At 42.8% G+C, this 14,735-nt stretch overlaps 1 protein-coding gene across 1 annotated transcript in view; it reads right to left on the bottom strand.

The window, feature by feature from the left end:
* The window catches only part of gcn1 (GCN1 activator of EIF2AK4), a 111,432-nt gene extending 105,708 nt beyond the window's left edge, over positions 1 to 5,724 (bottom strand). Inside the window, exons 1-4 of the mRNA XM_084327530.1 lie at positions 5,689 to 5,724; positions 4,933 to 5,035; positions 4,759 to 4,822; positions 4,525 to 4,656 (exon numbers count right to left, since the gene is read on the bottom strand). Coding sequence (XP_084183656.1) covers positions 4,525 to 4,656; positions 4,759 to 4,822; positions 4,933 to 5,035; positions 5,689 to 5,706 — 317 coding nt within the window. The 5' untranslated portion in view covers positions 5,707 to 5,724. The remainder of the gene's footprint in view (positions 1 to 4,524; positions 4,657 to 4,758; positions 4,823 to 4,932; positions 5,036 to 5,688) is intronic.
* Between the last annotated feature and the right edge of the window lie 9,011 nt (positions 5,725 to 14,735).

Below are 14,735 nucleotides of genomic sequence, written 5' to 3'. Positions count from 1 at the left end.
TCAAACATTCTATCAATCAAATGACCAACAAAGTAATCAATCAATCAAACCAATCAATCTATGAATCAAACTATCAACAAAACAATCAAACATTCTATCAAGCAAATTACCAACAAAGTAATCAATCAATCAAACAAATCAATCTATGAATCAAACTATCAACAAAACAATCAAACATTCTATCAAGCAAACTATCAACAAAACAATCAAACATTCTATCAATCAAATGACCAACAAAGTAATCAATCAATCAAACAAATCAATCTATGAATCAAACTATCAACAAAACAATCAAACATTCTATCAATCAAATGACCAACAAAGTAATCAATCAATCAAACAAATCAATCTATGAATCAAACTATCAACAAAACAATCAAACATTCTATCAATCAAATGACCAACAAAGTAATCAATCAATCAAACAAATCAATCTATGAATCAAACTATCAACAAAACAATAAAACATTCTATCAATCAAACCAATAAAACAATCTGTCAAACAATCAATCAATCAAACCATCCATCCATCCATCCCAGTCTAAATTGCTTTATAACACGTTCAGTACCTATTATCACCCCGCCGGCACACCTTTCATAAAAGTGCCTGTAACTTCTGTTCTAAATAATTTACCTCCACTTTTATCTTTTGTTGACGTTTTTTAACTTGTAATTGTGAACGAACGAAGACATGCAGAAACAAACGGTTTTTTGCATTGTGTACATCAACTTGTCGTCTTCAAATGAGCCCAACCATTTCCCCATAGTTATAATATAAAATATAGAAATAGCTCCGCTAAGATCATGAGATATGCTAGAATCGTCCAGGAATCCTGGCAACCCACAGTCATTTTCCGGATTTTTGGCCGGCACCCAAAGTGTTAATAACCGTATTAACGTCCCCGATCGACTCTGGGGACCTACCCACATATTTGATTTCGGCAACATGCAATACCGGCCAGATCCTCTTAGGGGCGCCATCGCTCCACTGCAGTATCATTGAGGCCGATGGGGGAAAAACATTTTTACTGTCTGTGGGTGTTTCATTTGAGCCTGGATCCCAAACGAACATCATCCATCTTTGATCACGTTTGGAAGCGCAGATTTCAGCCTGGAATAATGGGATTTATGATCAGCCAATGGACATATCGATCTACCAGATGCCGATGTATTATGACGAAATGCTGCCGGCGATCACATGGGCTGACGGTAGGATACTATTCACCCAAATTACAGCCGGATTGGAGCTCGTTTTAAAACGCAACGTGATCGATCAGTGAAAATGGCTACTTGAACGCACACTGTATTGCTAATCAATAATAGTAATCGGCGTCCCCCGCCGCCCCCATTTCATCCATAGATGCTCTGTAATAGTCCGGATGCTACGCAGTTTGTTTTATTTCATTCGTATATATACAACAGAAATGGCGTTTGATATAACGTGACTAGCCTTTAGCCTATTATCTAGCTCCCCAGAAAAAATACGAGGCGAAAACTGCGATAAACCTTATATTCACGGCGCTATAAAATGACAACCAACCGATGGATTTTTATTTTCTTTAAACCATTATGAAGGCACGGTTTATGCACTCAAGTGACAATGAGAATGGACAGATAGCAATACTATAAAGTATATATATAGCTGTTAGAAAGTACATCGGTTTGTTGACAAAGCTCGGTCCTCTGGACTATAAATCGCAGCGGGACTTTGGTCGCCAAAGTGTTAAGAAAGTTCTTAAATCAGAATGTCAAAATAAATGTCTTTACTAGTGTTGCATGATACAGATACTAGAAAGGCATCTCGATACCCAGCTGTTAAAAATGGTTCAATACTCCATTTTATTAGTATAAATACTTTTAGAATAGCCTGATGCTGTATTTTCTATGAGTTGAGTGGATGCATGATTTGTAGGGCGCTTTATAGTTATGGAGCAAATCCCAAAGCGCTACATTGTAAAAGAACATAAAAGCTAGCAAGAGATTAAAAAAAATTCAAATGTTTTTATATATATATATATATAATCTATTATGTTCCGTCACTGCATCGATGCAAAATCGTCCACGTTCATCTCTGTCTCACCTGGTTCATCTCTCCCTCTCACCTGGTTCATCTCTCTCTCTCACCTGGTTCATCTGTCTCACCTGGTTCATCTCTCTCTCTCACCTGATTCATCTCTGTCACACCTGGTTCATCTCTCTCCGTCTCACCTGGTTCATCTGTCTCACCTGGTTCATCTCTCTCACCTGGTTCATCTCTCTGTCTCATCTGTCTCACCTGGTTCATCTCCGTCTCACCTGGTTCATCTGTCTCACCTGGTTCATCTCTCTGTCTCACCTGGTTAATCTCTCTCTCTCTCCCCTGGTTCATCTCTGTCTCACCTGGTTCATCTCTCTCTCACCTGGTTCATCTCTCTGTCTCACCTGGTTCATCTGTCTCACCTGGTTCATCTTTGTCTCACCTGGTTCATCTCTGTCTCACCAGGTTCATCTCTCTGTCTCACCAGGTTCATCTCCGTCTCAACTGGTTTACATCTCTCGCCGTCTCACCTGGTTCATCTCCGTCTCACCTGGTTCATCTTTCTGTCTCACCTGGTTCATCTCTCTCTCACCTGGTTCATCTCTCTCTCACCTGGTTCATCTCTCTCTCACCTGGTTCATCTCTGTCTCACCTGGTTCATCTGTCTCACATGGTTCATCTCTGTCTCACCTGGTTCATCTCTGTCTCACATGGTTCATCTCTCTCCGTCTCTCACCTGGTTCATCTCTCTCCGTCTCTCACCTGGTTCATCTGTCTCACCTGGTTCATCTCTGTCTCACATGGTTCATCTCTCTGTCTCACCTGGTTCATCTGTCTCACCTGGTTCATCTCTCTCCGTCTCTCCCCTGGTTCATCTCTGTCTCACCTGGTTCATCTCTCTGTCTCACCTGGTTCATCTGTCTCACCTGGTTTATCTCTCTCCGTCTCACCTGGTTCACCTCTGTCTCACCTGGTTCATCTCTGTCTCACCTGGTTCATCTCTGTCTCACCTGGTTCATCTCTCTGTCTCACCTGGTTCATCTGTCTCACCTGGTTTATCTCTCTCCGTCTCACCTGGTTCACCTCTGTCTCACCTGGTTCACCTCTGTCTCACCTGGTTCATCTCTGTCTCACCTGGTTCATCTCTGTCTCACCTGGTTCATGTATCTGTCTCAGATGGTTAATCTCTCTGTCTCTGGTTTGTTTCCTGACAAACAGAATTCCTGCCCAGAAGAGGATTCCTGGATAATATACAATGACCACTGACCACCTGACCTCAAACATTTGTTTTTAGACAAATAATATAATTTAGCCAAAGAAGAAAACCTTGCCAGGTTGCTGCCTTGGCTGATATGCTGTAGCTTATTATGATTAGCTGCTACATCTCATACCCTGCAACTCTCATCCTGGGATCTCTCTCTCTCTTCTTGTTGATAGGCTTCAAATGCTTGTCAATATTCATGATCTCAGAATCAAGGCAGAAAATGTGTGAGGCCCTGATCATAATGATTCTCAAACTATAACATATAGCTAATGTTAACATACAGATTCCCACTGACAGATCACGTTTTGCACTAAGTAAAAGAAAATTCAGTCCAGTGTGAACTGTGAAGTAATGCCTATGTTCTAGCGAGATCTTGCTAGCAAAACCAGTGGCTATAAAAAGTATGAATTGGCTCTACTGCACTATTTATAAAAATGTATTAACAAAACCTGATACTCCCAGCTGCTATGAAACATGAAACTGAACACATTTAACCGCTTAAACCCTAGCCATATTTTCAGAAAACTTGCCTAAAAGTACATACCCAAGTAAATGGAAGATTGTTCCACTTCTACTAGGGCCATTTGCATATATCTAGGGACATCTATGGACCTCAGGGTATGTATTCCCAGTGTCAGAAAGATTGCATCTGTTACTATGCTTGAGTAAATTGAAATTAACCAAAGGAGAATATAAATTATTATTCAGTTGTTTTCCATCTTAACACCATGTTAATTAACATTGACCAAAAGTGAAAAATTGCCACTGATCAAGTGTATTAAAAATCTAAGCAAATGAACAAAGGGCAGATGATTTACGTTTTTTTTTGTAGATACAGTACTGAATTTTGCCATCCGGACTACAACGATTTCATGAGTGCTTCTTCTTCTCACGTCTAAATCATCTGTTTTCCAGTGCAAAGCACAGAGATTTTTATAAGCTCATATTTAGCTAATAACACTTAAAATCATTGGTAAACAAACAGTGTTGAAAATATACAATTTGACTGCTGTTTCGATAGGGTTTACTCTTGGCTACATTTGAAAAAGAAATTACTTAATATGGACTATTTATGACGTGAAATAAATCTCAGAAATAAAAGCCGATCGAGTTTAAGGGGTTAACTTTTTGGTGTCAAGGCAGGACTGCGACAAAAAAAAAACAGTCCCAAGAAATTCAAGAATGGTCACACTGTACCTTCAAAACATACAAAGTTGCCATACTGGAAATGTGCAGGCCCTACCTGGGTTCTCCATTTTTGCTGAAGAGTCCACTATTGAGCAGGCAGTGGAGGAGGCTGGCTGCCAGCAGGTCTGGCTGAGATTCAGCCAGCAGAGCGATGACAGAGCGGAGTTCCCTCCGAGATGCAGAGTCACTAAAAAGGACACATACAGTATATATGTGTGAACACTATGTGAAAACTGTGGAGACACCGTTTTAGATTATTAATCTACTGCAGACAGTGAATGCACCTTACCTATATCTGTGTGGAGTGAGACAAAATAGCTTGCATAGTCCTTTGATGGCAGGCTCTGGTAGTTCTAATAGAGGACAGGTTGAGAACCATTAGTAATAATTGTGTTATTGGTTCTGAAAAAGCACACTACAGCTGAGGGTAAAAAAACAAAATGTACATAAACTGTTTTCTCACCTTTGCCACTAATGCATTGCTTCAGCTCCCCAAGTATCTCCTTCCGCTCGTTCACACTGGCTGTAGTCACTTTCACAGCAAATTTCTTCAGTGTGTCCGAAACCTATATTCATATTTTAATATTATATTCATGTTATTCATATTTAAACTTGCAGAACTGCTGGTAAAATTATTCTAATGAGATAAATGATGGGGTTGGGAATATGGTGACATAGCAAAGTGACGAGTGGAACATCTGAAATCAACATATTATAATAAAGACGAAGAGGACAATTCATATTCACAATAGCTAGTTAAAATAATATTCACTTCAACGCATTACAAACGGACAAAAACGTAGGTAAGTCAGTTATTGGTAACATATTTTAGAAGGGATGCTCTGCTTCCTAGAGTTATTGTTCCTACTGATGATGAACCCATGGCTGTCGTAACGTTACCAAAGTCTGCACATATCTTCATGACACTTCACGTTAAACAAACGGGTCCAACTAGGCACACGTTGCAAGCGAGTTAGTTGGTGAGCAAGAGCCACTAAGGCTGTGGCTACGTAGCACCGTGGTGCCTGGTGTTAGCTCATGCTAACTAGCTAGCCCGCTATTCTCGTGGAAGTCTTGTTGGGCCTTTTTGAACACGAAACCACGATAACGTGATTTATAGGGTGGCATTCGCGATACCATGGCTTAATGAATTATAGTGATTGACTGACATATTCCGCATAAAGGTAGAACACCATTTTAAAACACCAGCGACACAAACCTGCGTGTCCGCTGCCATCTTGCCGGTCTTGATGCAGGAAGAACACTGTTGTTGTCACTTCCAGGTCATCAGCAGCACGAACCCACCACGTGTGGTTCAGTTCAATATCTGACATGGAATCGATCCTGGACATTCGACCATTTATGGATGTGGATGATGTTCCTTCTGTGTGAACACCTTATGTATAGTACCTTTCAAAGACAAGCTTCTATCTGAAAGTAATTTTCATTCATTCAATGTGTATTTAATCTCGAAAGATAATTGAGAGCAAGCTCTCATATTTACAATGACGTCGATATGTACAATATATAATACAAAAACAATATAGAAACAAACAAAATTCATATTCATAAACAGAAATGCTCTAATTCCATTGCAAACAGCCATTTCTATATTACATTGAAATCTAAACGGAATCAAAACCCCTGATTGTAGGCTAGATGCATATTTTCATATTTTGTCAAGATGTATATGTGTTTGTCATCATGGCTGGTGCAGAGGGTAAGCGACGCGTTGCTGTGTTTCAGGCTTTCTGGACTCTTTTCTTCCACTCTCCCACCTAGTGTTCACATTTACATTTAGTAATTTAGCTAACACCTTTATCCAAAGCTACTTACAAATTGTGTATAATAATAGATTGGATTTAGAGAGAGAGGCGCCTTTCTCAGACTCAAGGACACTTTACAAAAAAGAAGTTATATAAAAGAAAGTGGGTACTTTTATCCATATGGTTGAGCCTGTTAGGAATTGCACCCCCAACCCAAGCATATTTCAGATCACTCTCTCTATTATGGAGGCTACCATCTCTCCTCACTGAGATATACTGGACACCTGACAAACACACACATACACAATTGAAAATGGGGGACCCTGATGTAAACAAGACGAAAGTCTTTCTCTGTTCTGCATCCCCTTAACAGATTGCAGAATGGGTACAATACAGTACGGCTCAATACAAACAATTGTTTAGTAATAACATTTTCAAGTAACCAATCAATCAACACAGTACAGTAAGACAATGATTACATAGTAAACATCAATACACACATAAGCAAATACACACAAGACGGCAAGCACACACATGCAAACGCACATGCATGCACATACACACACATACCAATGCATACACATATGAACATAGTTTGTGTAAATAATATGTACAGTATAATAACCTCACTTCCGTATTCATTTCTGTGAATAAATCACAATCAGTGTGTTGGTTTTATCAAATCAAGGTGTGGGAAATTATTACCAGGCTTGAGAACATTCAGTGACGTTGTACTTAGTATTTACCTTATTGGGGACATTGATCTAAGTTAAAAGTTATTATTAAATGTTATTAGGTACAATCATTATCAATATAGAATATTGAGTGAGTTATGACATTATGTAAGTTCATTCAGGCCTCCCCTTAGTTCAGTGGTGTGTCTGTGTCAAGGCCAAGCACCTGTACGGTTCCCTAGTTATCTCTGGGCCAGTGTTGGATTGGCCACCGACCACATACGCCTATGGACAGCAGAGCATAAGAAGGCGGGCTATGGCATTAGCTCTCTCTCTCTTTCCGGTGTCTCTTTTCTGTCTGGACTCCACTCTCTTGGTCTGGAGTCACACGCCGTCTTTCTGGACTTCTATCTTTAATTTCTCTTTTCTCCATCTGTTCTCTTATTTCCTACTATACTTCTCTATCCCCTTCCTGGTTATTCTTTCATCATATCTTCTGTCATGTCATTAATTTCTGTTTAAGTGTTCCATGGACCACCCTGCGTAAATATGATGTCATTCTAATTCTGATCCTTTCAATAAAATACAAGACATATTGTTGAACTCTTTTCCTGTGTTTAATATTCTATATCCTTTTGTCCTGATTCGAGGAGCAAACAAAATTACCCACAAAGGTTTTCAAGGACTGGTTCTCAAAGTGGGGTCCCGGGACCTCCAGGGGTGGCCTATTAACTCTCAATGTGGGGTCCTTAGTAAAGTAACTGTGTACTTCTTCCACCACTGCAGAAAATGTACCTCTAATGCCATGCTACTATTGGTTTGTAAGAGGAGTGCTCCTCGCTCATGGAGGTGATGTACAGTATGAATGTGATCAGAGTGATGGTTTGTAAGAGGAGTGCTCCTCGCTCATGGAGGTGATGTACAGTATGAATGTGATCAGAGTGATGGTTTGTAAGAGGAGTGCTCCTCGCTCATGGAGGTGATGTACAGTATGAATGTGATCAGAGTGATGGTTTGTAAGAGGAGTGCTCCTCGCTCATGGAGGTGATGTACAGTATGAATGTGATCAGAGTGATGGTTTGTAAGAGGAGTGCTCCTCGCTCATGGAGGTGATGTACAGTATGAATGTGATCAGAGTGATGGTTTGTAAGAGGAGTGCTCCTCGCTCATGGAGGTGATGTACAGTATGAATGTGATCAGAGTGATGGTTTGTAAGAGGAGTGCTCCTCGCTCATGGAGGTGATGTACAGTATGAATGTGATCAGAGTGATGGTTTGTAAGAGGAGTGCTCCTCGCTCATGGAGGTGATTGGTGAAACTATCCCTCCCTTTATCCTGGGAGAACTGTTCTGAGATCTGATTTGGCTCAACATCTCCCCAACTGCAAAATCTGAAGGGTCTGTCCCATATGTGTCTTCAGTACAGTATCTACACTCTACATGTTACTAGGCAACAAGGACACTGCCAGCTGTTTTTGTAATTGACCTATCTCAACCCTATCTCAATTATGCAATTATTCATATATTTGGATATTTGAAATCTGTCTGAAGTGAATAGTTAGTATCACAGCGCCACGGTGGTGCAGTGGTTAACACTGGTTGACACTGTTGCCTTGCAGCAAGAATGTCCTGGGTTCGATTCCCGCTTGGGGACCAGGTTGCTGCGTTGCCAGGTACTCAAGTGGGGTATCTCCCGGGCCTTTCTGTGTGGAGTTTGCATGTTCTCACCCGTGCTCGCAAGGGTTTCCCCTCCAGAAAAAGAGATAAACCCAATGGAAAACATGCAGAACAGATCTCCAACGCTGGCGAAGATGGACAGGAGTACTTGGATTGGTCCCCGGATCTGCTCCTGACTGCCCTTTGGGGGCAAGGACAACAGGATGGGTCAAGCGCAGAGAGGAAATGTAATCAGCGACCCCAAAAAATGCACGTGTGTGTGTGTTCCTATGTGTGTCGCCCATCTCGCATGTGTGTGTTCGCTGCCATTTTCCAATTTTGACATTTACCGGGGCCAGTTTCTAATTGCAGCCACCAGTAGGTGCTCTTTGAGAGCGGTTTTGAAGGAGGGTAGCGATTCACATTCCTTTACGGCTGTGGGTAGGGCGTTCCACATTATTGTGGCATAATTGCGAAACGTGTTTAGTCCCTTGTTTGAGCCGAATCTGGGTTGAACGTGATTTGTGGAACTCCGTCTGGTGTTGTGGTCGTGGACTTCACTGACCTTTAGGAAGTAAAATGGGCAGGGGTAAGGTGGGTTTTAGGAGTAAGGCCAAGCAGTAGTCTGACCAGTTTGTTTTGTGATGTTTGTAGCCTTGTTTTTAGGACCTTTGAGGTGCTTTGGTACCATGAGGTGCAAGCATAGTCGTAGAACCCTTGAATGAGTACTCCTGTTAGAGTCTTCAAGGTATTCTTATTTACCAGAGAGGAGATCCTGTACAAAAATCTTGTTCGTTGCTTGACTTTTTTGATTACATTGGTTGCCATTTTGTCACAGGAAAGATTTGCCTCTAGGATGGAACCCAGGTAGGTAATTTCATCTTTCCTTGTGACCCACTGTAACTGAGAAGCCGTTGGCCTTGCTGAGTTTGCTATTTGATCCAAAGAGAATGGATTCTGTTTTACCCAGGTGTAATGATAGTTTGTTATCGGCAAGCCAGGTGCAAATTCTGGAGAGTTCAGCACTGAGGGCTTTTTCAACCTGCAACTTGTCCCTGTCAGAGACCAGCAGGGCTGAGTCGTCCGCGAACAGGAACAAGTTGCAGTCACAAGCTGATGACATTTCATTTGCATAAATTAGGAACAGTAAAGGTCCTAGTATGCTTCCTTGTGGAACACCACAGCTCACTGGGAGGGGGGTGGGGAGGCAGTGTACCGTTCACCACCATCTGTTCTCTCCCCTCCAGGTAGGATTGCATCCAGCTCACTGATGAACTATCAAAACCAATTGCTTTTAGCTTATCAATCAGAATGGAGTGATTGACAGTGTCCACCTCGTGTTTAATGTGGTCGTTCAAATAGAGAAGGCATTTGTCAGTGGAGTGGGATGTTCTGAAGCCAGATTGGAATTCGTAGATTAGCTTTTTTTCCGCAAGGTACTTTTCGACCTGTTCATAGACAATTTTTCCCACAACTTTAATAATAATAATAATAATAATGCAGGACCTGTTGCAGAGGTCTTTATTCGGCATGCAACGACACTCAATGTTTTAGCGGTACACACAGCGGTTAGTTTTTTTTTTTTAGCACACACACCGGAACACACACGCATGCATTGTCTCTTTAGAATCGCTGATGCGATTCGTCTCTGCGATTAACCCATCCCGTCGTCCTTCCCCCCCAAGGGCAGCCGGGAGCAGACGAGATGGAGGTAAGAATAGAAACAGGACGGTAGTTGCCTGGGTCTAATTTGCTGCCTTCTTTGTGCAGGGGGGTCACTCTCGCAATTTTGAAATCTTTGGGGACGTGTCCCTGTTTTATGGAGAGGTTTATTATGTGGGTGATGATTGGGGTGATGGTGGCTGCTGAGTCTCTGAGGAATTTGGAGGGGATATTGTCATTAAGTGGTTGTAGCAACAGCTGCGGGGGTGCTGGAGACATGATCCAATATACTTTTATACGCCCGAGTCTCCTGAACACGGAAAGACCAATTCCAAGTCAATCTGCACTTTTTGGGCCGAGCTATAGTCACTTTCCTGCACCTACTCCCGAACTACGCATGCGCATATTGCCCACGGAGTCTATAGGGTCATCAATCTGCGCATTCGCAGTTCGGGAGTAGGTGCGAAAAAGCATCCGAGAATGTTTTTTAACGTTTTTTTTTATTATTATTATTCCTTTTTTATTTATTTCATTATAAAAATGACACAAAAGGACTCTAAAGACAAGAGCATCAGCGATGCTGCACTGCCCCTAGTAACTGGGCAGAGATGTACACCATCTGATGCAGTACAGCAAGCTGCATCAGCGCTGAGGCACAAAGACATCGTGGGGCAAGTCCAGTTTGGCCTGATGGCAAGTGAACCATCACAGTGGAGGAAATTGGTGGTTGAGGACGTGTGCGCAGACAGAGGAGGTTGTGGGTGAAGGCTGTCACTCTTGCTAAACAGGGGCAGTGCCAGTGGATGCAGTGGGGAGGTGTGGAGAGATCAGCTGGAGGAAGCTATGGGAAATGGAAGCAAGCAAGATTAGCTTTATTATCAGAGTGACATATTACGTGCTTCCATCACAAGATAATCAGTGGTATGGCAGGGATACAACTGCGACCAACTCCTTGCCCCCGAGAACCACCAATCCCCTGAAGGCAACAACATTAATCTGAGAAGGACAGAAAACACCCAAACATCCTTCTACCAAACCAGAACCAGGACACCTATGCATGGCCCGTGACTGGAAGATGCTGGTGGACATCAATCTTAGACCAGACTTGGTACTCTGGTCCCTTTCACTGAAAACTGCTTACATCATAGAACTCACAGTCCCATGGGAGAACTCGGTTGAGGAGGCCTATGAACGAAAGAAGCTGTGCTATGCAGAACTAGCAGCAGCAGCGAAACAGAATGGCTGGAATACCAAGCTTCTTCTACCATCAAATAGATGGTAGACCATCAGATCAGTCTTAGAGGCAGACCATCAGATCAGTCTCAGAAGCAGACCATCAGATTAGTCCCAGAGGCAGACCATCAGATCAGTCTCAGAGGCAGACCATCAGATCAGTCTCAGAGGCAGACCATCAGATCAGTCTTAGAGGCAGACCATCAGATCAGTCTTAGAGGCAGAGCATCAGATTAGTCTTAGAGGCAGACCATCAGAACAGTCTCAGAAGCAGACCATCAGATTAGTCCCAGAGGCAGACCATCAGATTAGTCTTAGAGGCAGACCATCAGATCAGTCTTAGAGGCAGACCATCAGATTAGTCTTAGAGGCAGACCATCAGAACAGTCTCAGAAGCAGACCATCAGATTAGTCCCAGAGGCAGACCATCAGATTAGTCTTAGAGGCAGACCATCAGATCAGTCTTAGAGGCAGACCATCAGATCAGTCTCAGAGGCAGACCATCAGATCAGTCTTAGAGGCAGACCATCAGATCAGTCTTAGAGGCAGACCATCAGATTAGTCTTAGAGGCAGACCATCAGAACAGTCTCAGAAGCAGACCATCAGATTAGTCCCAGAGGCAGACCATCAGTTCAGTCTCAGAGGCAGACCATCAGATCAGTCTCAGAGGCGGACCATCAGATTAGTCTCAGAGGCAGACCATCAGATCAGTCTCAGAGGTGGCTGAAAGAAGCAGCCAGTGGATTTGGCTCAAGCGGAAGGACCCTTGCTGGGCTCCAAGTACATCAGCATAACCCACTTGAAAACCCCCACCTGTCAACCTTCTCATCCGTCTACCATTCCCAACAACAAGGCAGATTTTGTGGACAATTGGGCAGGGCTGATCACCCTGCAGCGGGCCACCTTTGTGGAGGGTGTATAGTTTTGTAAGGCAGAAACACCCAATGATACAAGTGATTAAGGGAACACTACTGATGATGTGTCCCGTGCCAAATTGTCCTGAAAATCTTCCAAGATACATCTCCCACACACATTAAAGTCAATACATCAAATACGTCAATCACCTACCACCTTCAACAACAAGGCACATCTCATGTAAGCTCTCATCACCTATTGGCACAAAGGAAAGTTTAACATCACGTCCTGTGTTCTGGAATCGTATTATTTCAGATATTGATTGAAGAGGTGTGGGTTTTAGTCAATGGTGGAAAATTGGGCAGGTTTCAGCTGTCCTGACTGGCGGGAAATTCGTTACACCTTTGTGGAGCGAGGACAGAGGCTTGTTTAGGTTTTCTGACGCCCCAGGGGTGGGTCTCAGGTGGCCAGAAGATGCAGAGCATAGGAGTCTTGAGGGTGTGTCTTGTGAAGCCATATATGAGAATATTGTCATCCCCACCTTTAACACATCCAGCGCCAAAAACGCTGTTCAGCGTTATTGGCCGCCATGCGTTGACCGCCAGGATCGCTGTACAGCGTTTTTGAGATCAATATTTCATTTTTTCGCCATGGCATTCATAATTCATATACCCACCCCCGGTGCTGCAGCTGGACCTTAGATGTGACTGCAACGACGGCTCAATACCGCCGCCTGGTGGATGGTCGGGCGAGTTATACTCGCCAACAGGATGTGCCATCAGCGCATCGATGAAACTCATCTGGCAGTCACATCTCGTTACGGGACTCCCGACAGACACTATGTACATAATGGATCGCTTTCTAAACGTAATAATCTATATGATTTTGGCGTTTATTGCGACATACAAACCGGAAATGGACCTAGGCGATCAGCATCGTATAATTGGGATCTTTCACCGCCAGTCTCATTGGCCCACGGTAAGGGGCGGCTTTGGCTCAGGGGTAGAGCAGGTCGTCCAATGATCGAAGGGTTGGTGGTTCGAATCCCGCTCAAGCCCATGTCCATCCCATCGCCGTTGTGTCCTTGGGCAAGACACTTAACCTACTTGCCTCGTATGAATGTGTATGCATGTGAATGACTGTTGGTGGTGGTCGGAGGGGCCGTAGGCGATGATTATTCGCCACGCTTCCGTGAGTCTGCCTCAGGGCAGCTCTGGCTGCAATTGTAGCTTACCACCACCGGTATGACTGTGTATGAATGAATAATGGACTCTGTGAAGCGCTCTGGGTGTCATGAAGAGCGCTATATAAATCCAAGCCATTATTATTAAGAGGAATATAACGTTATTTTCAACCCGATTGTGCATTTCCTTGTTTGCAAACCATCTGATCAATATATCCACCCAACCTACATAAAGCATTTACTGATGATCGGGGAATTATAAACGACCCCCCCCCCCCCCCCTTTCCTCCGCGCATGATGAGGCATAATGTATACCGATCATATACATTTGAGTTTTTTGGTGTAGCGTGTATGGGGGGGAAACGGCAATCGATAATCTATATAATGCGTTTGGGCCTATAACTAGCGTTTTTGGAATTACAGCAGAAAAGATTAAAAACATACTTATATTCTAGAAGGTATTAACACAACAATGTATGAATGAAAAAGTATAACGTTCCCACATCCTGAACGATAGATAATCGATGTTGAATGGGCCATAGTAATGTCAATATAGCAATACATTTAAAAAAGTTATAGCCCTGCAAAGAAGGTAAACATCTATTCTCCATAGGCTTACAGCGCTGGCAGAGGGGGGCATTAGATGGGCATAACCCCCGGCGGGCAATGTGTTAAAAGCAAGATTACAGGTTTTGCCATCATGCTTCACACTGTATAGGGGAGAGTGGGGTAAAATGAGCCAATTTACATTTAATGACCTCTTGGCAATAAAGAACAAGACAGAAGTAAAACATCGGCTACATCTTCCCATGTTTCAGGATGGGTACATTGAAATTATAAGAATTTAATCTGCACGAAAGGTGTATGCAAATTATTACTTATTAGAAAAAGTGGCCCTCTGGCTCAAACTGATCCAGGTTAGGGGTAAATTGATCCTACCCAAAGGGTCATTTGAGCCATACATGGGTAAACTGACCAATTAACTTTTATATCTCTGGACATAATAAAATGTGATCTATTCCTCTACCAAATACAAACAGCATATCATCATGTCTTATTGACATATTTCTTCTTACATTTTCTAAATACCATTTCACTGGTTTAAGGTCTACGTCTAAGACCATGAAATTGGTCATCCAACTGTTTTCTTTTAAGGTCAAACTCGTATTTTAAGATCCTCTCCTCTTATCTGGTTCCAACTGTAGGTTGAACCACTGACTCAACATACCCCAGGGATT

The sequence above is a fragment of the Notolepis coatsorum genome (genome assembly GCF_963971535.1).
Source record: "Notolepis coatsorum genome assembly, chromosome: 1".
NCBI classification, from domain to species: Eukaryota; Metazoa; Chordata; class Actinopteri; order Aulopiformes; family Paralepididae; genus Notolepis; species Notolepis coatsorum.
This window is presented reverse-complemented; position numbering and strand designations above follow the sequence as displayed.